This window comes from Microtus pennsylvanicus, chromosome 20 (genome assembly GCF_037038515.1).
Source record: "Microtus pennsylvanicus isolate mMicPen1 chromosome 20, mMicPen1.hap1, whole genome shotgun sequence".
NCBI lineage: Eukaryota > Metazoa > Chordata > Mammalia > Rodentia > Cricetidae > Microtus > Microtus pennsylvanicus.
This window is the reverse complement of record NC_134598.1, coordinates 37,954,508-37,979,255: the sequence shown is the minus strand read 5'-3', so window position 1 is coordinate 37,979,255 and position 24,748 is coordinate 37,954,508. Positions and strand designations below refer to the sequence as shown.

General features: G+C 45.7%; 3 protein-coding genes across 10 annotated transcripts in view; 2 read left to right on the top strand and 1 right to left on the bottom strand.

The window, feature by feature from the left end:
• Positions 1–3,903, top strand: part of Cry1 (cryptochrome circadian regulator 1) — a 53,425-nt gene extending 49,522 nt beyond the window's left edge. Inside the window, exons 11-13 of one of the 3 annotated variants that reach the window (XM_075954262.1) lie at positions 2,229–2,282; positions 2,354–2,461; positions 3,293–3,903. In XM_075954262.1, coding sequence (XP_075810377.1) covers positions 2,229–2,282; positions 2,354–2,457 — 158 coding nt within the window. In that variant the 3' untranslated portion in view covers positions 2,458–2,461; positions 3,293–3,903. Of the gene's footprint in view, positions 1–2,228; positions 2,283–2,353; positions 2,481–3,287 lie in introns of all 3 variants that reach the window. The other 2 variants (XM_075954261.1, XM_075954263.1) reach the window with 2 other exon arrangements.
• A 3,818-nt stretch (positions 3,904–7,721) lies between these two features.
• On the top strand, positions 7,722–22,991 carry Mterf2 (mitochondrial transcription termination factor 2). 6 transcript variants are annotated; one of them, XM_075954429.1, is made up of 5 exons: positions 7,722–7,827; positions 8,986–9,184; positions 9,690–9,823; positions 16,417–18,995; positions 22,901–22,991. In XM_075954429.1, the coding sequence occupies exon 4, from the start codon at positions 16,441–16,443 to the stop codon at positions 17,635–17,637; it is 1,197 nt and encodes a 398-aa protein (XP_075810544.1). In that variant the 5' UTR covers positions 7,722–7,827; positions 8,986–9,184; positions 9,690–9,823; positions 16,417–16,440; the 3' UTR covers positions 17,638–18,995; positions 22,901–22,991. The 6 variants fall into 6 exon arrangements, with proteins under 6 accessions (XP_075810544.1, XP_075810543.1, XP_075810541.1 ...); XM_075954428.1 differs by having other exon boundaries at positions 9,664–9,823; XM_075954426.1 differs by lacking the exon at positions 9,690–9,823.
• The window catches only part of Tmem263 (transmembrane protein 263), a 19,614-nt gene continuing 15,131 nt past the window's right edge, over positions 20,266–24,748 (bottom strand). Inside the window, exon 3 of the mRNA XM_075954430.1 lies at positions 20,266–23,153. Within this exon, the coding sequence (XP_075810545.1) occupies positions 22,867–23,153 (287 nt within the window). The 3' untranslated portion in view covers positions 20,266–22,866. The remainder of the gene's footprint in view (positions 23,154–24,748) is intronic.

The following is a 24,748-nucleotide window of genomic DNA, read 5'->3' as shown; positions in this document are numbered from 1 at the left end:
CCATTACCAGGAAGCAATGGTGGCAGGAATAGAGGCAGCTGGTCATGTGACATCCACGGTGGAAAAGCAAGTGATGGGTGCTGCTCAGCTTGCCATATCCTTTTATTCAGTTGGGGCCCCAGCGTATGGGAAGATGCTGCCCACAAGGGTGGGGAGCTCAGAGACTTGTGTCTTAGGTCATTCTAGACCCTGTCATATTGACAGTGTTAACCACCATAGCCATTCAGGTAACTGTGTTAGAAGGCGTTTTACAGGCTCTTTTCCCAGACTGCACATAGGCCTATAGTGAACAGTAGGCATAAATGATTCATTTTAGGGGGAATGATAAAATAATAATTCTCAGTGTAATGTAGAAAACTCAGAAAAATATAAAGCAGAAACGATGCCTTGTGTAGTTCCATTTAACATAGACTTACTACAATTTCAATGCATCTTTCCAGAATCTGAGAATTTCATACATGCATATAATGTTTTAATCAAATTCACCCCCTTTCCCTCTCCTCCAGTCCCTCACCCTCACACACGCTCTTCCAAATCCCTGCCCTCTTTTTAAAACACTCACTGAGTCCTTCTGTTGAGTTTCCTTGTAGAGAAATGTGATTGTTTTTGTTTTATCTTATTATATTTTGTCGTGTTTGGTTGTTATCTCTTAGAGGCTTGTTCCTTTCTTTTTTTAATATTTATTTATTATGTATGCAATATTCTGTCTGTATGCCCACACGCCAGAAGAGGGCACCAGACCTCGTTACAGTTGGTTGTGAGCCACTATGTGGTGGCTGGGAATTGAACTCAGGACCTTTGGAAGAGCAGGCAATGCTCTTAACCTCTGAGCCATCTCTCCAGCCCAAGCCTGTTCCTTTCTAATGAGAAACAAAAAGGGAGTGGATCCAGAGGGGAGGGGAAGTGGGAAGGAACTGAGAGGCATAGAGGAGGGGAAACTAATCAGAATGTATTATATAAGAAAAGAATCTATTTTCAATAAAAGGGAAAAAGAAATAAGTAGTCTTTTTGACATTTGTTTATTTCTTTACTAACCAGGGTTTTGCTATTTTGTCATAGCTGGCCTGGAACTTGCTGTGTACGCCAGGCTGACCTCAGACTTGCGGCAGTCTTCCTGCCTTGACCTCCTAGTGTTGGGACTGCACGTCCACACCACTATGCCCAGCAGAAATAAGTGTAGTCTTGGGCTGACCTACCCCATGGGCCGTGTGGCTGTATTTTCTTTTTCTCTCTCTGATATGTTTTGAGTTCTTTGTTTTGTTTTTGTGTTCAAAGTCTGGCTTTGCTGCGGTAGATGAGGATGTCCTTGAACTTCTTATGCCTCCTGCCCCATCCCTCATTTCTGGGCTTACCAACATGTACTATACATCTGGCTTGCATAGACTTTTCATAACCTGGGCACAATGACAAAAAAAATGACTTTATAAAGCTCCCCTGTGTTAGGAAGTCAATTTCATTTTGAAAGCATTAATAAAATTGCTTAGGGAACTGTTTCATGTCTGTATCTTGTCTTCGTGACCTGAATTGTTTAACTCTCGTCAGGAGATCCTTATTCCCGTCTCCAATGAAATACAGTTAAAGGCTCTGACAGAGGAGATGGACAAGACGGCAGGGCTGAAGGAAGGGCATCTGTTCTCACTGGTGCCCATGTGCTTTGTTGACGATTTCAGTTACCATACGGAACTGATAGACTTTGGGTGACTTACAGATGCCTGGTGACTCAAGCTCCATAGGCTTCTGGTGCCTCTGACCTCCATTGGCACCTGCACTTATACGCCATCCCCACATACAAGCACATAACTAAACAGAAAATAAACCTTTTAAGAAGTAATGAGAGGCTCACACATGTAAAAACCAGGTGTGGTTACACATATCTGGAACCCACGGACCATCCAGTCAGCCAGTTGGTGAGCTCTGCGTTCAGTGCAAGACCCTGTCATAGAGAAAGACACCTAACAACCTCTGCTCCATACATACGAGCACATACATGACATGTACATACACACACAATACATACACGTAAACACTACACACAAAATAAAAATAAAGTACCACCAGTAGTTGAACTGTCAGTGGTCAGCCTCAACTTCAGTTTTCTGGATTTTGAGATGTGATTTCTGGCTCAGAGTTAAGATTGAGAAAAGTTAAATACAAATATTAAAAAATAAAAAAAGTCTTTAAAATATACATCTTGGGTTTTTAGATATTTTCTTTTGTTTGAAATGCAGGTTGCTCTCAAGGAAGTGGTATTTTGCATTATGCTCACGGAGACGGTCAGCAAGGTAAGGACGAAGCAATCGGGCACACTGCGCCCTGCTCCTGGCCCACCTCACACGCCTTTGTACATGTGCAGGGAGAAGCTCCGCGGGCCCCAGCCTCGGCAACGGGAAGCGCCCTAGTCAGGAAGAGGACACACAGAGTGCTGGTCCCAAAGTCCAGCGGCAGAGCAGTCACTGATGTGGTAAATACTTGGGGGGCCGGTCTGGTCTCTGGGATGCATATGCAGCTGTTATAACCCAGCTAATGGCTGAACGGGAGGCAGCATTGCACTCGGAGTACCGCTCCCTGAACCTGCTGTGTTTCAACTTGAAAAACTGTGGTTTTGACAAAGACAAGATTTTCTTGAGATGTGACTGTAAGCCTAAAACACAGGAGCCCGCTCATTTCAGTAACTTTAATATGCTCTCTCTAAACCTTTACTCTCAACATTGATCATCAAGGAGCGAAGAGGTTTGAGACATGGTCTCGGTGTGTAGTGCAGGCTACCTGTGACCACATGCACAGGCTAGCCCCATACTGCAGTGTCCTTCTGTGTCATCTTCCTGTGTGCTAGTGTTGCACGGATACGTCATATGCTCAGGTCATGCCCCTGCCTTCTCTGGTGTACTGGTTCTGAAACCTACATCATTCCTTTTTAAGCAATGCTGAGCCTTTTTAGAAGTATCAAAAATTGTACTACATTCAATTTAATTAAAATTGTGATTCTGTTTTGTGTTAAAAATATTTGCATGCTGGGGCTGGAGAGATGGCTCAGAGGTTAAGAGCACTGGTTGCTCTTCCAGAGGTTCTGAGGTACTTTGGAGTTTGTTTAAAAAATATTTGCATGCTACTTTGCCAGTTTTGAAAGATTTTTTATATTTTTGGTTATCTTAAGCTGTTTACATTATCACATAGTTTTTATACTACCTAGTTATAATTTTCTTGAAGTTAAAGTCAGTAAATGCTCATCAGTTTTTTATTATCAATTCTTTGCAGAAGTTTTAATTGATTTTTTTTTCCCTTTAAATCACAGAAAGCATGCAGGAGCAGGAGTTCTGGCGCACCTGAGGTTGGCGGGAAGTCACTTCGCTTCACTTATATTATTTAAAATGTCCTTCATTTGTGGAAAGCAGTTAGATTTTGAACATATTATTTCTAATAACATTTCTGTGGTTTTTAACTTTTTAATGAATATCACATAGGACAAGTGCTAATTTGTATATAAAGAACTTGGTAAAAGATTTGCTTAATGTAAATATAGTCACAGTTAGTATAGACTCATCAGTATATTTTTGATAATTTTTCATGTATGGTAAAAGTTAAAGTTAACAGATATTCTGATATAAAACTCAAGTTTTGAGAGCCATTGCAAGAAAATGGGAAGTTTTTAGACTTTCTTAAAAGACTTTGTTAAAATTTTAGGACATGTTTTTCTTGACATCATTGTTTAACCTAATTTTGCAGTGTTTGATAATAATGCTTTAGAGAATACATGAGATCCAGCGGTGGACAATGCCTCTGTGTCACAGCCGTGTGCAGCTGCTCAGACTCACACGAGTGGGTGTGCTCACTTCTGTCTCCCCATTTGTTTGTTCATTTATAGCTAAAGTGGCTTTTGTTATTAAAGTATATGCAAATATGGAATCTTGTGCACTTGGTGTCTCTTCTCATTCTGTTCTGGGTAAGAGAATTGTGTGACACGTGATACAGACTACAGACACAGATAATCAGAGCCACGTGTCACCATTGTGAATAAAAGATCAAGTATTATCAATCTAGCAAACTGGTATTTTTCAGAACTATCTTAAAGATTTGAAATCTCATTGTTTGTATCACATAAAGGGTTTTGTCACTGTAAGGCTGTGTGAGCAGCAGTTAAGAGTGTGGTTCTGAAGTCAAAGCCTGTCTTTTCCCAGTTGTTAGCTTTTGAGATAGTGGGCAAAAGCTTACCTATCCGTCTTCATTTCACCATCTTAAATGGGAAAGAGAACAGTATCTTCTTTATAGATACTATAATATATATATATATGTATATATATATATTATATATATATCCCGTTTTATACAGAGTGCTCATTAGCACTGCAGGACAGCCCACGCCCACAAATGTTAGCCTGGCTCCCCGGGTTGTGTGGGCTAGGGCCGCTCCCAGTCACCCCCTTACTGTGTTCCACTAGGCACCTTCAACTAAAGGCTATTACAACCACTGGCTTTTCCTTTTCCTCAGACACCGCGTAGTGGGGATGTGGCTCAGTAGTAGAGCATTTGCCTAGAATGTGGAAGGCCCTGGGTTACATCCTCAGTACCGCACACACACACACGCACACACCACACATACACGCACACGCCACGCACAAACACAAAGTCAGTGATTTTATTTTAAAGGTAACTAAAAGGATAAATTTGAGTCAAGATGCAGAAACATGATTTTATATGACAGGCCTTTTAAAAATGTATATTGGCTAGTAAATTAATAATGCTCAATAAATTTCAATAATAATAAAAAGTCAAGAAGGCGAGGGCTCGGCTTTGCTGTCACCGCTGTCACAAACGGTAGCGTTCCAGTTGTCTTCACTAAACCGTCCTGTGGGCCTGCCTGATGAGTGTGCTCGGCAGAACTGCAGAAGTCAGTGGCCTGAGAGTTAGGGCCATCCCCGGGGAAAGATTCACTGTTAATATAAGTGAGTGTCTTGGCATAGGAACGCTGCCGCCACCTGCTGTTTCTCGGCAATCTATTTTCTCTCCAGGGATTTCCTGAAAGCTGGTCAGCTTGGTCTACACTGTGGCGAGAAAGAATCACTAAAGAAAAGGCCAGGCAGCTGGAGAGATGGCTCAGTGGATAAGAGCATTGACTGTGCTTCCAGAGGACCTGAGTTCAATTCCCAGCAACCACATGGTGGCTCACAACCATCTGTAATGAAGTCTGGTGCCCTCTTCTGGCCTGCAGGCATACATGGAGGCAGAATGTTGTATACATAATAAATAAATAAAATCTTTAAAAAAAAAAAAGGAGAAAAGGCCAGTTCACGCTGTCCTTGAATACAGAGTTCTCCCCGCAAAAAAGCAGAGGTAAGTCATGGAAACCATACCAGAGGTTGAAGTATTAAAAATCTTTCATTTAAGCCAGGTGGTGATGGTGCCCGCCGTTAATCCTGCCTCAGGAGGCAGAGGCAGGAGGATCTCTGTGAGTTTGAGGCCAACCTGGTCTACAGAGCGAGTTCTAGGGCAGCCAAAGCTACACAGAGAAACTCTGCCTCAATAATAATAGCTATTATTATTTATTTGGCCTCCTGAATTATTCTTTTAGCTTAAGAACAACTTTATTAGAGTTTAGGAGAAACCATAGTACAGGTTAGGTGAAACCCCTGGCAGTGCCAGGAGAGGGAGAGAGAGAAAACCATGCCTTTTAAGTTGGATGTAGACAGATGATTGAGGAAGGAAAAGGAACACCCAAGAGCGCAAGTGGCCAGTGAGCAGAGGAAAGAGCCAGCTTCCCGAATCCTGGAACTCTTGTGACTACACACTTTGGAAAACTGAACTGAGGGAGCCAGACTTTTGAATTAACTTACAAAGTTTCCTCATTTCCTTAATTTAATGATCTGCTACTATGATGAAACGCCATGACCAATGCAGTTTATAAAGGAATGCATTTAGCTGGGGTTAGGGGTCCAAAGGGCTAAACTCCGTGATAACAAAGCAAAGGAACAGCTGGGCGCTCACGTCTTGGTCCACAACTAAGATTTAGCAGAGAGAGTGTCTGAATGTCTGGGAATGTCAAAAGTCTGAAACCTTAAAGCCTACCCCAATGCTATACCTTTTCCAACAAGCGCACACCTCTTTAGCCTTCCCAAACACTTCTGCCAGCTGGGGCCTGGGTGTTCAAACAGTGAGCATTCAAACCACTGTAACCATTATAATTTCCACGCATTGCTTATATCCTAGAGACCTCATGAATTGTCTCATTTTTGTAATTTTCTTGAAAATATGCAGAGTAGTAGACTCATGATGTTCCTCCTAAGGCTTTTTCTGTGTGTGCTGTATGGCCAAGTCTGACGACATTCATTTGATACGGTTGGCGCAGTTAGTGTCCCCCCCTTGATTGCAGTGTGGCAGGGTCCATACTCCTCCAGCAGTCATGCGGAGCGCTGGTGCAAACCTCCCGTGCCCTGGTGCTCGCCTCTGCTCCCCAGCTCCTGACAGTGACTGCATGGCGTGCGATTCCAAGTCTTGACTTCACAACCTGTAACTGTTTCTTTTTTGTTTGAGTTTGTTTGTTTCGCGGTGGTGGTTTTGGTTTGTGTTTGTTTTTTGAGATCTTAGACTGTAACCTAGGCTGGCCTGGAATTTACTGTAGCCCAGGCTTCCCTTGAACCCACACCAATCCTCCCTCATCCACCTTTTGGATGCTAGGATTACAGGTGTGACTACTGTTTATTCCTCTTCTATGTCTTACAGGAATTTCCTTTTTCCAAATGAGAATAGCACATCCTGAATTCTAAGAAAGACTGTAATAAATCCGCGAATAGTGTTGATGTACCAAGAAGGGTTACTGGACATAAATAGCCTACCCTCTGTAATAGCTGCTCAGTAAATTCCAGAGTGTTCTACAGAACGGAATTGATCTTGAGTTGAGAATTCACTCTGCTTCCGTGAAACTCAAGAGCAAGTCATTGGTTCCTCCAACTAACGCCCAGAGCACAAACCTCAAGGGGCAAGGCTGCAATCAGATTTGATTACCATTTCCTGAGTCCTGACTGTGGATCAAGCTTTGCTCTTGGGAACATAATCAGTAACCACGGGCCTCTGCTCTACAAGAGGGGTGGGGAGCGGGCAGCAGCCTCAGTATATCCCAGCCTAGTGTGTGAGGTCCTGGGAAACACCATTTTCCTTGCTCCGCTGCAGACAACAGTGGGCACAGGGTACTCTGTCCCGGGTAGCGCTCAACTCTCATCGCGATTGATCCGTTGTTAATGTGATTCGTTTCTGGCCCTTGCATTGCAGTTCCACAGGCTTGGCGCTGAGGCTGGTTGGGTGGATGAAAGATTCTGGTTTTGTTGACTTTATGAGTTCGGGCATCACGATGAGAGACCGTAAAGCTCTAGGCCGTTTATCAGTTCACAGCAGCGATGGAGCGCGGCAAGGAGGTCAGGTTTCAAAGTTTTAAACTGTTCTGAGAGTTCTGAATGACTCCATCAGATTACATTACAGACTACAGCCTCTGGTACTATTCTCTAAGGGGCTGTGACTTCTCCAAGGGGCAAAGCGAGCAAACCGCCAAGCTGGCTGAGACGGAATCGCCAGGTGGCACTGGCCAACAGTAGTCCGGTTGTGACACGCTGATTCCCACGGGACAGCGACGCAGCCTGTATCCCGTAGTCTAATTGGCTGCGCTCCGGGCGTGGGGGCGTGGCTACTTGCGCATCAGTTTCCCGAGCTCTGATTGGTTAGCAGCCAAGGGCAAAGCGCAGCCGCCTACCTGTTTCCAGGGAGGAGAGGCCTGTGGAGCTGAGTGGGAACTCAGGACCCGGGGATCCCCGCTGCGCCCTGTGCTCGCACTGCCGCCCACGGGTGAGCCACCCCCTTTTCCTCCAGCTCGGACTGAGCCCCAAGCCAGCTCACCGGGGTCATGGTTAGCAGCTAACCACCGAGAACGTCCCCGCAGACACGCCAATGGGGAACACCGTGAGTTTTCCAGAAGGGAAGCTGCTCAGGCCCCTGTATCGGCCCTGGCAGTGCTAATTCCTCTGAGCAATTTTGTAGCTGCGATTTTTGCTTGCAGAAATAGGATTCACTTAAAACTTTAGATCAGAAATGAATTGGTGTTATCGGGTGGACTGTTTTAAGTATAAAAAAATGCATTTCACACCTCAAGAATGCTTAAGAAACGCGAACCTGCAAAGAGCAGATCATGTGACCTATTTACCAAGCGCATCTCCGCATTTCCGTACAGAGGACCCAGGGCCGAAAGCAGGACTACCTCTATCGGATGGCAGCCTTGGGAAAGCTGCCTTTCCTGCACCCGTCTTTAAGGTGGATTGTGGTCTAGTGAGCGTAGATGTGAGGGTTTTTTTTAAATATTCTTAATGACTTGTAATATTAACTCATTTAATACGCACTTTCACCGAGGAGCAGCGTCCCATGTTCCTGTTGCCCACACTGCCAGCACAGAAAGTGAAGTAGCTTCCCGAAGTTATGGCTGATTGGAAATTAACCCCAAAGTGGTGTAGCTGTGCAGAAATAACTCAGATTTTGCCCTCTGCATTGTTCCATGGCCTTGCTCTGTTAATTTGATTTCATTGCTTCCTGGGCCATGTTCTTTGCTCGTTACAGAAAGTAAAAACAGGGTCCACTGTCGTCGTCGTCCCCCCACCCCCCGCGATGACTAGGGGCTGCTCACAGATCCTGCTAAAACCATTTCCGAAGTGGGAAAGGTGTGGGCCTTATTTTTCTGGAAAGTCTATATGAAGAAGTGTGTGCAGGAGACCTGGTGCCTAGCACCCCTGATGGCAGCCTGGGCTTAAAAAGCAGAGCAGAGGGCTGGAGAGATGGCTCAGAGGTTAAGAGCATTGCCTGCTCTTCCAAAGGTCCTGAGTTCAATTCCCGGCAACCACATGGTGGCTCACAACCATCTGCAATGAGGCCTGGTGCCCTCTTCTGGCATACATGCAGACAGAATATTGTGTACATAATAAATAAATATTTTTTTTTAAAAAAAAAAAAAAGCAGAGCAGACCAAAAAGAAACTGCTGATGAATGCTTCTGTGAAAGTCGTAAGCACAGGGGAAGGCGCCTGCTCCTCCTTCGCAAAGTCAGCGTTGGCAGTCTGCGAAGAGGCGGAGATGGAGCCCATTAGAGCATGGTGATGTGAAGGGTCTTCTCTTCTGGGATACCGACACAGAAACATGGATCGCCATAGCCGTCCTAGGTAGAGTTGCAGTCCCTGGTGGCATAAAAGCCTATAAAGGGGACATGAGGTTTCACCTAAAAGGTCAGAGGGAGACGTTTCCTTAAGAAAGTGACACTCAGTCCTGCAAGTGAAGGCTGGGGTGGGAACAGTTAGTGCCTCAGGCACAGAGAGTGACTGTGGTTTGTAAGAATGGGAGGTGGGGATTCAGGTGGCACCAAAGCCCAGAGTCTTTTCTACAAATGGCTGTGTGTCTGTCCTAAAGTGCCACTGAACAGTCTGGTGTGGGGGGGGGGGGGTGACAAGGTCACATCTGAGGAGCCCCAGCTGAAGTAACTGAAGCTCTAGGCAGGGATAGGCTCTTTGGGGACTGTAAGGTAAGAAGGAAAGGATGCTTGCTTATTTGGTTTCTTCCCCTTACCCCCCCCCCGCCCACCACTGGAAAACCCTACCCGTTTTTTAAGGTTTTTTTTTTATTTATTCATTTATTATGTATACAGTGTTCTGTCTGCATGTGCACCTGCAGGCCAGAAGAGGGCACCAGATCTCATTACAGATGGTTGTGAGCCACCATGTGGTTGCTGGGAATTGAACTCGGGACCTCTGGAAGAACAGCCAGTGCTCTTAACCGCTGAGCCATCTCTCCAGCCCCTTTTTAAGGTATTTTTAATTAAAATATATCATTTCCCCTTTCCTTTTTCTTCCCCCAACCCTTTGTCAAGTACACATACACATTACTCTCTCCAATTCGTGGTCTGTGTTTCTTTAATTGTAATATAATTTGGTTTTTTTGAGACAAGTTGTTACTTTGCAGCCTAGGCTAACCTGAAAAACTCGAGGTAGAGTAGGCTGGCCTAGAACTCATGTGTCAGCCTTCCTAGGCTGGAATTTCAGGCTACCAAGCCTACAGATGAGGCTGTGGAGGGACAGGGGGAGGAGCCCTAAGAACACGGAGAGGTAGCTTGGAAGTCAAACAGAACATTTTGAAAAACAAGCGGTCGAATAATGCCGAAAGCTACAAAAGCCAAAAGAAATAGGACGTGGAACTACTCAGCAGCTCTGGTTGCAGGGCAGCTGCCTTTAGTGAGAGCCATAAGCAGAATAGGAAGGATCTGCAAGAATCAGCCAAGAGGACGGGACCAAGGGGACCGTGGGAGGAGTGGCAGTGGCAGTGAATGTCCGAACTGCAGAAAGGAGAGGTGGAGAAGGAGAGGGTGCAGCTGAAGGGGTAAATGTGAGTGACCGCGTTTGGATGTTATAGCCTTTATTGCTCTTCGTAGATAATGTGTTGGCCTTTTTTTTTTAATTAGCTGAAAAAAAGTATTTAGGGACGGTGGGAGAGGGGTGCGCCAAGGTGCATTGTGGAGGTCGGAGCTCAGTTCTCTTCACCGTGTTCGTCTCTAAGTTTAAAGTCAGATCAGCAGCCTTGGTGACAAGCACCTTGGTAGTGGCATTTCATTTGTATTTTAGTAAATAAAGCTTGCCACACTGACCAGCCTTACAGACCAAGCAGCAATGACACACGCCTTTAATCCCAGTAGCCACACTAACTTGCCATAGAAACCAGACGGTAGTGGTGCACACCCTTAATCCCAGAACTATAAAGGAATATACGATGGGAGGAGACAGCTCTCAGACACAGTCTCATTCCGAGATTCCTTTCAGACTGAGGTCAACGTAAGATGCAGTGACAGGCTGCTTTACTTTTCTGGTCTTCAGGTTAAACCCCAGTACCTGTCTCTGAGTTTTTAATTGCCGCGCTTCACGCCTTTACCTGCAGCGCAATCTCGCTGGTCTTTCTTTAGTGTTTTGTTGAGGTGCAAAGTCGTGGGATATGGGTAGAGTTCATCAGAAAATCTTCTGGCAAGGATCCCCTACTCCAGTTGGGAGGAGCCAAGGTGTCGGCATTGTTGGAGTTAGAGGAAGCAGTCAGCCCTTTGATGGGCTGGAGGCTTGTGAAGGAAGAAAATGAGGATGTGGTGGAAGCAGAGTTGGACACGGAGTGCACATAAAACTCTAGCAGATGTGGAGTTGCTTTTTATGAATGACAGGAAGCGGCTTCTTGAGGCGGAATCCATTCCTGGTGAAGATGACAGACAGCAAGGGACTTAGAGTCACATAAACTTAGTGGATAAAGCACTCATTCTGTCTGAGAGGCCTGGCTCTGGATTTGAAGCACTTCTACTTGAGGAAAATACTATCAAACAGCACTGAATGCTACAAAGAAGTCTTTTGGGAAAAGGTCAATTGAAGCAGCGGACTACATTGCCTTATTCTGAGAACTTGGCAGGGGCTGGCAGGATGCTTAAGCAAATCAAGGGACCTGTGAGTCAACCTAACAGCCTGAGATAATTCCAGAACATGTAAAGGTGGAAATAGAGAACCAACCCCACTGAGTTGTCCTCGGACCACATCAGGTGCCTCCACACACATTCAATAATAATAACAGAAAGCATTTTCAAATCATCCCAGCCTCCAGCATTCAGTGTTAATCACTCCACAGCCATCAGTTTCAGGGATGGCAAAGCCATCTGCCACCAAGACTGCAACCAATAAAGGCTCAGATGGTCATTAGCATTTTAAGCAATGGAGTGTTTTTTAAAATTAAGGTATTTTGTATACATAATGCTACACACGGTCAACAGAGTGTAGAGTGTTGTAAACATAGCATTTATATGTCCTAGAAAACCAAAAAGTTTAAGGGGAGGTCTGGTGTACTCGGTGAGGCAGGAACAAGGCAGAGAGGGAAGGGAGGGCTGGGCAGGGCAGTAGCAGGCTACAGATCTGAGAGGATTCAGGTTGTCGGTGGGCAGTGCAGAAAAGGGTGTTACCATCGATTAAGATGGTCTGACAGAAGAAGGCGAGTGTACCATCGATTAAGATGGTCTGACAGAAGAAGGCGAGTGTGCAGCGCGGGCAGGAGTGGAGCAGCCTGGCCAAGTTAGGGTGGGGAAGGCCTGCTAACAAGGCTCAGGCATGGATGGATGCTGAAGGAGGCATCGTACATTATGGGAAGACCTTGCTCCAAACGAGGTGGAAACACTGAAGGTTGTCCTCTGACCTCTGTGTGGGTGCTCACTCTCTCTCTCACACACACAGTCACACAAAGAATCTGCCTTGTTTTGACACTTGGTGCAACATGAATGGACTTTGAAAACATGATACTAAATGAATGAAGTAAGCCAGACATTTAAAAAAGATGTGTGATATGACTTCATTTATTAACCAACTGGAACAGGAATGGGGATGAAAGGAGGCGGCGTAGAGATTTCCAGATGTGAGGTCAGGGATGGAGGGTTATTGTTTCATGGGTACAGCACTTGTGTTTGACAAGAAAAGTCCTAGATACAGAGGTTGATAGTTGTGCAGCATTGTCAAAGGACCCTACCCACTAAAATACTGCCATGCCTCTCTTAGCATCTTACCACAACTTGTTAAAAGGGAGAGCTCTAACTCGTGCCTGTAACCAGCGTGTGGGAGCCTCTGTCTCTGTCTGTCTGTCTGTCTCTCCAAAAGGTGGTTACTTTGAAATGCTAAAAGACAGCAGCAACTGACAATGAATCAAAGAATGCAATTCTAGAAAAAAGATGCTGTTCCCCTTATGGAGAGTTTTTGCATGTTAATTTTTATGATGTACGAAGGACAAAAAGGCACTGAGAAAATCAGGCCAAAAGTAGCATATTAGCCAAAGGTCAGCCTTGTGACCAAACACTTCAATGGTCCACATTTCCGAGCCAGGAATTGCTTATATGCTTGTGTTCCTTAGGATGCCATCCAACCTTAGCAACCTCGTGTGCAGCTTTCCGCTCCTCCCTAGGATTCTAGAAACCCACTTTAAGGGGCAAACATGAAATGCAGGTGGCTGCCTGGCAATAGGAGTGAGCTGTAGTCGGCACACCTGTGCCGAGCTCCATTCATTCTAAATGCTTGTCTGCTATTTTAGTGTCACGGCCAGGCTTTACAAGTTGTATTTATTATTCAGGTTTTTGTTTTTGCTGCTAACCGTGTTTGCCCAGCAAAAGGGCAAGAGGCAGCCTGACTGTCCTGATGACTACCTCCAGCCTCACCTTTCAGTGAGCAGAAACTGGGGTACAGCTCACTTTCCCTTTCCTCATTTGATGGGCGCCTCTGTCGGTGGGAGTGGCTTGACATGGAAATGGGGCTGCAGTGTTCTTTCGTTTTGCAGGATGAGACCCTCACACCAAGCTAGCTATTTTATCCGGTGTCCGAGCTACACAGTATCTGCCCCGACACTCATGGGACCCTTGGCTCTCTGGGACTTTGTCAGAGTTGTAGACAGAATTCAGATGTAATTCAAAGGTTGTGACAAGGCAGTGAGAAGCAGAAGAAAACAGTAAGCTATGAGCAGCTGCCATCAAGCACATGCCTGCAATTCCAACTCAAGAGGCTGAGGCGTGAATGCCATAGTTTGAGGCTAGCCTGGGTTACACATCCAGAGCCATATAGCAAGACCCCACCTCAAAAATAACAAAGCATTAAGTTATCTATAAATGGCAGGGTTGTAGGTTTTTTACCTGTGTCTGTTCCTCACAATTCAGCAGCTCTGCAGAGGGTGTATTAGTTTTATGGAGTTATTTTGGAAAGCTGACATACTTAAACATTTCATTTACCCTTTGTAAACTGATTTTCTGTCTTAAACTTGGGATTTGGGGTTTGTTTAGCAGAAGAAAGTATTTTGCTTTAATGCATGTGGGCTCTTACAGGAGAGCAGCTTAGACGGGCCACTCATGAGAGTGGCTTATTATTCCTCAGTTCTGGAGGCTGGAGGGGCTGAAACCAAGGTGCCTGCAGGCTCTGTCCGAGAACAGCCTTCTCCTCACAGATGCCGTATGTTATGTGTCTCACAATGAGAAGACAAGCAATTTTTCAAAGCCTTTTTAAAGTATAGTTTTATTCTTTGAGAATTTTATACAGGCATACAGTGTATTTTGGTCATATTCACCCGACTCCTTACCCTAATTCATGTTCCAGACCCACCCCCTCCCAAATTCACCCCGAAATTCAGTTTAAAGTTGTATCACTACAAGACTTTGGCTTCCCGTAGTTCCCAGTGATAACTACCACTTATTAGATACTTACTCAGAGGACTTGAAACGTGTTTCCCTCCGACAGTGCCCTGTAAGGTGTGGGTGCTGTCCTGTTTCTAATGCTCACCAGCACGTTTCCCATGAGGTATTTTTTGAATTACTGTTTAGTCTGAAGCTAACAAACTTCACGATCACTCCGTAAGTTCAATCCAGGGCTGGCACAGGCAGCTCAGCCACAGAGCCTTGGCCCTAGCCCAGCATGAGGTCCGGACAAGAGGCCAGAACCTGCAGAGTAGCAACGGTGAGAACTCGCATCCGCCTGGGCTCCATCTGCCCGGGCTCCAGCATACTCACCAGCTCTTTCCCGCTAAAATTGTCAGCTCTCACAGAAACTATCTTAAAGATAATATTTTTATCTTGCCTTGTGGCATTGGGAACAATGTGAAGCAAGCTAAACTGTGAGTAAAACAAGCCATCTACAGAAACTATCTTAAAGATAATATTTTTATCTTGCCTTGTGGCATTGGGAACAATGTGAAGCAAGCTAAACTGTGAGTAAAACAAGCCATCTACAGAAACTATCTTAAAGATAATATTTTTATCTTGCCTTGTGGCATTGGGAACAATGTGAAGCAAGCTAAACTGTGAGTAAAACAAGCCATCTACGTGTGAGCCTCCACTACAAACCAACACTCCACACAGAGTAAGCATTTGGCTGGGACAGGTCTGCAGTCCGCAGCCTGCACGACAGGAACATTGGCGGTAGCAAGGACTGGAAATGGCCGTCTTTGCACTAACCCTTCCAAGTCTGTAAACACAAGGCCTCTGTGGCGGGGCTGACTCCCCAAGAGCCTTCTGTACTGAGGAGTAACCCTTCTTAGACCGAGTCTTACAGAATACCTCAGCTCTGAAGCCCCTTCCATGTAGCCTGTCCTGCTCTGGATCCTGTCTTTATATGGGCTTCCAAGACATGTCCAACTCGTAGGAAATAAACTGACATGCTCTCCTGTTGACCTTTTATGTCCCTTTATCACATGGGCCCAGCTAGGACTCCAGGATGGAGGTGGAATACTGCACCCCTACATGGGCAGGGCAGCAGTGCTTCAGACGGTGTAGCATCTTCTAATAGGTGAAGAAGGCAAGGGCTACTTGGGTAGATGTGAGGTCCTGCCAGATCACCACTGTGTTCAGCTGGATTCAGCTAACTCACCCAGCCTTACTCAGTCAGTTAGAGCCAGGTTCGGCATGGCTGGTGTAGCACAAGGTGAAAGGGTCACCGTCACACTGCTGACCTGATTTCCAGGGGTCTCTCTAAGGCTGTCACAGAGCACATCTCGCTTAGCTTGGCTAAGATCGAATTTAATCCTGAATTTATTTTTTTTTAAAGTTGCATTTACATAGTTCTAATAAAAACAAATATGCATTTATGAACTCATTTCAAATAAAACAAGGTCAGCTCATCAGCAAAAAATACTTTAAAATACAATAAAAGATGACATCTTCCCTTCCTAAGTGTCTACCCGAGCTAAACATCAACATGAAAAGACAATTACCTGTGTAATATGATGCACAATTAATAAAAACTCAAAGAGAGAAATTGGGGTTCAACCTGAAGATTTGCAAAGCAAAACAGTCAGCCACTGGCTCTTACCAGGACCTCAGTATGAAATGGCGATCCTGCCTCCAGGAATCTCAGCAGGAGACTGTATCTGAGAACTGTGTCCTCCTGTTTTATAATCCTCTCTAGGCCTGGGGTTAAAGGCATGCACTGCCCGGTTTCCATGGCAACTAGTGTGGCTATTGGGATTAGAGGTGTGTGTCACCACTGCCTGGTCTGCAAGGCTGACCAGGGGCTGTTTGACTTTCCTGATCCCCAGGCAAGCGTTATTAAAATACAGTGGAAATGCCACTACAGTAATATGCCACCTAAAAAGAAATATAACTGTAGTAGGAGGAGGATTTGTGTCCGATCAGTTGAGGCCCTTGAACCCCATGCCTTCCGACCTGTAAATGGATGGATGCAGGGCTCAGGCAGACGATGTTTATTCATAGAGGGCAGGATGCCTTCAATTAGGAGATGGCTTGGAATGGGGTGGTTTCCCCTGCTATCTTAAATCTTTCATTTCCAGTTACTGCTCGGAACGCAGGTTTCTGAGTATCTGTCCAAAAGTCAGTGCTCCTTTAAAGCCTTCATCTTCCTTGCAGGCTCAATGTGGACATTCTCAGTTTATGATGCGGGAACGAGCCAGGGCTTATAGCATGTTGTGGAGGACGTCGTGGAAGGTGCTGACGGGACCCCAGCTCTGCAGGCTGCGTCTTTACAGAACACCGCCACCAGCTCTCAAAATCAGACCTTTGGCGTATGTCACCTATGAAACGGACAGCCGGTCAAACCAAGAGAACACGAGAACAGTGGCTGGGCTCCACGCGTGCTCCGTGGACATCAGGAAGATCCGCAGATTGAAACCATGGGTGCTTCTAGAGGATGACACCCACGTTGAAGAGATTGCAGACATTCTGAAAGAACTAGGTGCCAGCAAGACTGTGGTAGCCAGTATCTTGGAACGCTGTCCAGAAGCGATCGTCTGCAGCCCTGCTGCGGTTAAGGCCAAAAGGGAACTCTGGCAGATGGTCTGCAAAAGCGAAGCAGAGCTAATCCGGTTAATAGAGCAGTTCCCAGAGCCTTTCTTTACTGTTAAGGACCAGGAGAACCAGAAGCTCAATGTTCAGTTCTTTCAAGAGCTGGGGCTCAAGAATGTGGTGATTAGCAGGTTTCTGACAACTGCCTCTAGCATCTTCCGTAATCCTGTAGCGAACAACAAGCGGATGATAGGGGTTCTCCAGGAGAGCTACCTAAACTTGGGCGGCTCTCCGGCCAACGCCAAAGTGTGGCTGCTGAAGTTACTAAGCCAAAATCCATTCATTGTGTTGAGTTCTCCCATGGCTGTAGAGCAAATACTAAAATTTCTTCAAGGGCAAGGTTTCACAGACTCTCAAGTTCTTCAGCTGCTGTCCAGACTGAAAGGGTTTCTTTTTCAACTGCAGCCAGGAAGCATCCAGAACAGTATTTCCTTCGCTAAGACGACTTTTGAATGCACAGACCGTGAGCTGCGGCAGTTAGTTGTGGACTGTCCTGTGCTGCTATGTTACCCTGCCCCAGTTCTAGAAGAGAGGATCCAGGCCCTTCTGAAGGAGGGCATCTCCATGGCTCAGATAAGAGAGTCCCCAATGGTCCTTGAGTTAACGCCACAGATATTCCAATACAGGATAAGAAAGCTGAACTCCTTGGGCTATAGAATAAAGGATGGCCATCTAGCAAGTCTAAATGGAACAAAAAAGGAGTTTGAGGCAAACTTTAGCAAAATGCAAGCCAAGCAAGGAAGGCCGCTATTTAACCCTGTGGCACCTTTAGATGTGGACGAGTGACGGGGAGCTTCTTTCTGGCAGGGAAAGTGACCGATTCACAAACAAGCGATACAGCTTGTGAGTACTAGGGAGTCTCAGGACCTACTGAGATTTGAGTTGTGTTCAAATTACCTCACAACTGATGGCCTCTGACTCAATTGCTGCGCTTTAAAATATAAAATAAATATAAATTGTGTTTGAATAAAATCATTGACTTGACCTATTTCTCCAAAGCATCACATAGCTTGATAGTTCATATGGACTGTTTGGAAGGAACTGATGAGGACACACTCTTGTTGGGAGTCCATGCACACTGTTGGTCCCAGAGCTGCTGGCAAAGTGGAATTCCTCACCGCCAGCCCTGAGGCACCAGTAGGCCAACAACACAGGCCTTCAGAGAGAACCAGCCTCACCTTGTGTGTGAAGGAGTGTCTCTACAAGTGTTGCTCATCCAAAGGGATGTAGTCAAGCACCTACTTCTACGAACACACACATCTGTTAGGAACCTAACAGAGAGTCCAGATGTATTAAGATCTGAATTCTGTCCAGCCTCAGGAATAGGGAAGATGGCCACCTTTCCCTGCACAGTAATGCAATCAGGAAGGAATGCAATCAGACTGTGGGGAGGGGTGTGGAAACGGTCATTTCAAACTTCATTCGCATCTGAAATGAATGCAGCTTCCTAGAAAGCGTGAAAATCTACCTCATGTGGTACCACTTCCAGCTGTACTGTTCCACTTCGTTTCTAAATCCTGTCCCAAGGTAAACATGACCCAGATAAAGACTGGCTCGCTTTCAGCTGTACCACTCGTAACAACTGTAATACTCACTGGCGATAACACACGGCCAGCTGACTATGGAGTGTGCACAGCTTCTGAAACATACTAAGAATGCAGCCAGTACCCTTTTTTATTCTCTTAGCAAATGCAAGTATCTCTCACTATCCAAATCTGCTCAGCTTCTTAGCTGGGATACTGAGTAGCCACAAGTGCTCAGGAAGTTAAGAATACTCACTGTTTACAGTGAGGCTCAGTGTAAGGCATTACCCAAAGCGCTCAGGACTGTCAAGAAAAATGTTAAGGCCAGAGGCAGCTTAGTGGCAGAGTGCACACTTCACAAGTGTGGTGGGGACCTCCAGAGCTCCATCCTGGCCGTGAGCAGTAACGCATGCACTCATCGCTCCTTCAGAGCAGGTCTGGAATCCGTTACAGGCTCTGTGGCCTTCTACAGTTACCTGTCAACTGTGAGGTGGTTGGTAACAGGCAAATGACCAAGTGTGGAGCAGCGAGGAGCCAGCAGAGGAGATAAACAGTAGCACCGTCTGCATTACTGTAGCATCTGAAGCTACACTGTGGATGAGATCCCCACAACGCAGAGCAGTGAGTAATCAATCTGGAGGGGGGCAGTCACTGGGTGACTGCATCAGGGGTGACTGGAGGAGTAGGGAAGTGAGGCAGCTGCGTGGGGTGGGCTGTGTGGGGTGGGCTGCGTGGAGTGGAGTGGGCTATGTGGGGTGGGATGGTGGGGTGGGCTGTGTGGGGTAGAGTGGGCTGCGTGGGGTGGGCTGTGTGGGGTGGACTGCGTGGGGTGGGCTGTGTGGAATGGAGTGGGCTATGTGGGGTGGGCTGCGTGGGGTGGGCTATGTGGGGTGGGCTGTGTGGGGTGGGCTGTGTGGAGTGGGCTATGTGGGGTGGGATGGTGGGGTGGGCTGTGTGGGGTGGGCTGCGTGGGGTGGGCTGTGTGGGGTGGGCTGCGTGGGGTGGGCTATGTGGGGTGGGCTGTGTGGGGTGGGCTGTGTGGAGTGGGCTATGTGGGGTGGGATGGTGGGGTGGGCTGCGTGGGGTGGGCTGTGTGGGGTGGGCTGCGTGGAGTGAAGTGGGCTATGTGGGGTGGGCTGTGTGGGGTGGGCTGTGTGGAGTGGGCTATGTGGGGTGGGATGGTGGGGTGGGCTGTGTGGGGTGGGCTGTGTGGAGTGGGCTATGTGGGGTGGGATGGTGGGGTGGGCTGTGTGGGGTGGGCTGCGTGGGGTGGGCTGTGTGGGGTGGGCTGCGTGGAGTGAAGTGGGCTATGTGGGGTGGGCTGCGTGGAGTGGGCTGTGTGGAATGGAGTGGGCTATGTGGGGTGGGCTGTGTGGGGTGGGCTGCGTGGAGTGGGATGGTGGGGTGGGCTGCGTGGAGTGGGATGGTGGGGTGGGCTGGTGTGAGGGAGAGGAGGGTTCAGGACACTCGTCAGTTGGCAGAGCGTTTGGGACATGAGAATCTAAGTTAGGTTTGATTCCTAGAACTCACATGAAAAATGCCAATTATGGTAACACTTATAACTCCAGCCCTGGAGAAGCGGGCATGGGACCCCTACAATGTACACTAAACGTGTTCGCCAGGTGTAACTCAGCGTTCACACTTCAGTGTGCCTGAGCACAACCTACAAGAGTTAAGAAAGCCTTGGCCCACCCTGGAGACTGACAAAACCTGGACATCTGAACTCAGTCTTAGTTCTTCCATTGTGTGTGTATTTTACTGTTCTGTCTACATCCAGATTATCACGTCTGTCAGCTACCACCAAAAACCTGAACTGCTATGTAACCGAAAGTTCTAAGATCCTGTTTACGAATTGCCTTTATTTCTGTAGATCTTTATGAAACATTCCATCTTTGCAGATCATAGTCCTTTATTATCAGATTCATGTGTCCTTCCCCATCCCTTTAATACAAAAAGGAACAACCCGCATTATTCAGTCAGCTACTTTCATCTGACATGTCACTAAATACAGTATTCATACGTCAACATTAGGTCATTTATTCAAGTGGATCACACAAATTTATCTCCACTGTGCCAAAACCCACTAAAAAAAAAAGGAGCTAAATACCAGATGCTTCCAGATGTATACAACAACCATAGTTTCGGAAGTGAGCTAGTCCTGTTTAACAGACCGGAAGAGACGTGCACAGCTGTACACACCAAATGTAAGCTCATCTCAACGGAACGACATAACTGCACATCTGCACAGTTCTGCTACCGCTGTAAAGCCCCTCTGAGCAACACTGCACGTCAGCATTTAGGAGAATGGAGAAAATTTACCGGGTGGCTTTTCTGTAGCAGAAATTAATCACAGCCATCTTCCTTAAGTGATTTTTAAAGACAAGCAAAGTTGAAAATAAATATGCAAGCTCACATAAACCAGTCTTGAAGTTAGAAACACAAACCAGCAGTAATTCCTAAATGGCAGGAATCGAGTTCTCCAACACCAGTATTTACATCACTGAGAATGGGTCTATTAATTTTGGAATTAAAAAAATATCATTTGTTAAGATATTTCACCAGATGTACCAACAAATGCCTCTTACGTTATATTGCATGAGATAAATGGCCTATTAATCCTTCTGAATTTAATTCCTTAGTGATTTTCAGTCTGTGTAAGCATAAAGGTCCAAGAACATTTATAGATTTGCTTGAAATTCCTGCTGTTATTTATGAATGCTTTTAAATTTTCTACTTTTATCCAGTTGTTGACCCACGAGTTACAAACATTGAAGCCTGCATGTGAGGGTGATCTCCTCACGTTCTCAGACCCTACACTTTGACTTATTTATGTCAAGGCACCACTCTCCTCTTCTCTCCAGGGAATTAGAAAGGACAAAATGGAGACAGATTTCTAGTTTTAGGTATAAAGAAAATTAAGGGTTTTCCCCAGGCTTAGCTTATAAGATAAATGCCAAATACATATTTCACTTACTAAAGTTTTCATGAAACTGAACACTAAAACAAAACAAATGGACTTTTGAGTTCGGTTCTGTGAGAGTAAATGAGCTATGATGAACATTCAGACACAACACACTCACCACCATGCCAAAGAAAGTCAACTCCCTACCTGACACTGGCTTGAACACCGTGTCTACATCCGCTTTAGAGGGCTGCAGAAGAACATGCGTTAAAGCACGAGTGAATTCTGCTGCACGTGCTGCTCAGCTGGTGCAGTCCTGGCCTACCACGCATGCAGCCCTGGGCTCCATCCCCAGCATCACATAGACCCAGCACTTGGGACGTGAAGGCAAGAGGATGAAGGAGCTCCAGGTTTCCCTCCGCTGTGTATCCAGTTCCAGACCAGCCTAGGCTGCAGGAGCTACCATCTCAGAAGACAGACAGATGAACAAACAACCTATAGAAGTCACTGAGAGCACTGTGTGTGTTTATTCAAAGCCAATGTGTGCAGCCCATCTCACTCATTTGAAGAGTCAATCCTCATATATGTGTGGTTGCTTCTATTGTATTTTTAAAGGAGTTGCTACTGATAATGTAAGACATCCTGAAGACAGAGATGCATGGAGGATTATCTTAAATGCTTCAGATAATTAAGAACTTAAAAACTAATACTTGTTCTTTCTTAATATAAAACTCTTCCCACACAGCTTCTGATCAGCTAAGAAATATTCCCTAGGCACTGTGGGGCATACTGACGATGGGACCGTGAGCCCAGCTGAAGCCTGTGTCTGATGTTAACTCCTGACAGCAAACAAGCACTGTCTCACTCACCGACACAGGAGACGCCTTCACCCAATACTCCTGAGATTCTTAAGAGGGAAAACTAGTTTTACAACCTTTAAAGGAATTCACTGATAATTATAAGAACTGCGCATATTTACGGTATTAGAAAAGATGTTTTCTTTTGTAAGGCATCAATGATTAAACAAAAGGTTTATCTAACAAAAAACAATTAACAGTATCATAAAACCATTTATCTTCTAAACTTCTGAATTCCTGCGACTTTTCTGCCAGCTTAAATAAGAACGCCTCTTGGCCTAAACCACTATTGTTATAAAAAACTAAGACATCTGAAACTATTAGGCACATCAAAGGTACAGTTTATGTGGTTCAAGAGTCCCCTCTAAGGGGCACATGAGTGACCTGGCACACTGCACACGTGGAGCTGTAGTCATCTACTAGGGTGAACTTTCACATGTTTAGTCAAACTGAAAGACTCAGAGCAAATATTTAAACATACCATATCTTCAGTTACAACCGAGCAAGTGTAACATTTTACCAGATAAAAAGCTGGACGTAAGTGTGAAAAGCCTCCACACACTGAGAGAGTATTGGTCTCGTCTTGTTTTAGAGAAGCCAGCCGTCAATACTTTGAGCACAACAGTTTAGCAGTGGGCTTGGCTGTAGTCTGTGTTGAGCAGTTCAACGCCACTGGCATCCTATTCTGTGGCACACGTGTGCCAGCGCACAAGCGCACGCGTGTTCCAGTCCCTTAATCAGACTTGTCTTTCTTCTTTCCTGATAAGGGCACTTTGTTTACAACAGCAGACCCCACAGCCGTCACACCTCCAGCCACAGCGGACACGCCGCCTTTCACCAACCCTATTCCCATGGAAGGCACAGTTGTAACAGCTGTTTTGGTCACCTCCAGACTCTTTCCACCAATCCAAGCCACACCACCAATGGTGGCGCCAACAGCTCCCTTTGTAACACTGAAGATCCCTCCAGTTACACGAGACAACATGCCTGGCTGCTGCTGTGGGTGATCCTTCATTGACCCTGGAGAGAGAAAGCAGACGACAGTCAAACACGAGGCAGTGCAAACGTCTTCCTCACAACCAGGAGCTCCATCTGACAAGCCCCTTTACCAAGCGAGCAGTAAGGAGCTCTTGCCTAAGTATAGCTGCACAAATTTTATATTATACCTTGGTCCAGAGCTAAGACTTCTGAAGCAAAGTCTTGTTAATGTAACCCACACTTTCCTCTGCCTCACAAATGCTGAGATTACAGGCATGGACCAGCACACTTAGTGTTCTGTAGCAATTTCCTCAAGATGAAAATCTATTTTGGAAGGAAGCTGGTTAAGACATAGATTATTTTATTAAAAAGGAGATGAAACAGTCCATTCTACATAGAAGCTCCTTAAGCTCAAAAGCAAGCAAATTAAAATAGCTTCTGGAAGTTCCTGAAATTGACCAGATTCACTAGGCCCCTCCCTTCCTGAGCATATGTAAACTGTAAAGAGGGCTTGGAGACGCACAGACCAGCTGAGCAAACTGGACAGGGCATTCCCCAACCTGCTGAGCTGCCTCCGGGCTGTGTGATGTGCTCCAGGTTTCCAGCTGCTGTGAGCTGTCACCCACACTGGAGTGGACTTTGAACCGTCCCTACTCCTATACGTAACTCCAGTTATACTCACTGGTTCACCAAGGCGGACTTTGGTCTATTGGTGGCTCCCTATCTCGAGTGAGCAGATGTCTCTGTGTCTACCTTGGAACAGTATCACACAGCAAGTGCAGCCAGGGCTAAGTCTTGTCTACAAGACATACTGTAGAGACTAACCTGCTTCAGTTCAGTTACTTAAATTTTACCTTTGGGAGTATAAAAAAATAAAATTATAAACATATGTATCCCTTAATTTCTTATGCAGGAATCAATCAATAATTACTAAAATAATCATCTTTATTAAATGTGTTTCTCGAGATGCTCTGGGGATCTCTAAGGACTACGGGGGGAAGGGATACATGGAAAAAGAACCTCTTTCAAAGTAATATCAAGATGTTACTGTCTTTTCACTTCCTTCTCACAATGACAACTCAGAGGTCCGGAAACGCGATGATGCACAGCGGAGTGAGTGCAGGAGCAGCCGACCGATGCGCCTGTCTTCTCTCACTCCAGACAGCAGAGGTTTATAAAATACGCAAACACCATCACTCAGGTAACAGATCTCTTATTTAAAAGTTCTAAAATCGAGCTTTTCTAAGACACAAAGCATAAATTCATCTTTAGACTTTTTTTTTATTGTTCTACATTCTAACTGGGAAAATCTTACTGATTATTCTAACTAGTACATCAGGCAGGAAATAAACGCCAGAATTAACAGTTGGGGCTACATGAAATTAAAAGGTTAGCCGGGCGGTGGTGGCGCACGCCTTTAATCCCAGCACTTGGGAGGCAGAGACAGGCGGATCTCTGTGAGTTCGAGACCAGCCTGGTCTACAAGAGCTAGTTCCAGGACAGGCTCCAAAACCACAGAGAAACCCTGTCTCGAAAAACCAAAAAAAATTAAAAAAAAAAAAAGATTATTGTACAGCACAAGAAATACTCAGAAAAGCAACAGCCTCCAGAACAGGAGAACATCAGCCAGACAACTA

Excerpts from the sequence above, each read along its gene's own strand:
- Mterf2 (XM_075954428.1), top strand. The coding sequence starts at position 9,162 with ATGGATCGCCATAGCCGTCCTAG. Across the intron at positions 9,185-9,663 it reads GATCGCCATAGCCGTCCTAG|TGTTCTGTCTGCATGTGCAC; the intron begins GTAGAGTTGCAG and ends TTATGTATACAG. Across the intron at positions 9,824-16,416 it reads CTCTCCAGCCCCTTTTTAAG|GCTCAATGTGGACATTCTCA; the intron begins GTATTTTTAATT and ends TCTTCCTTGCAG.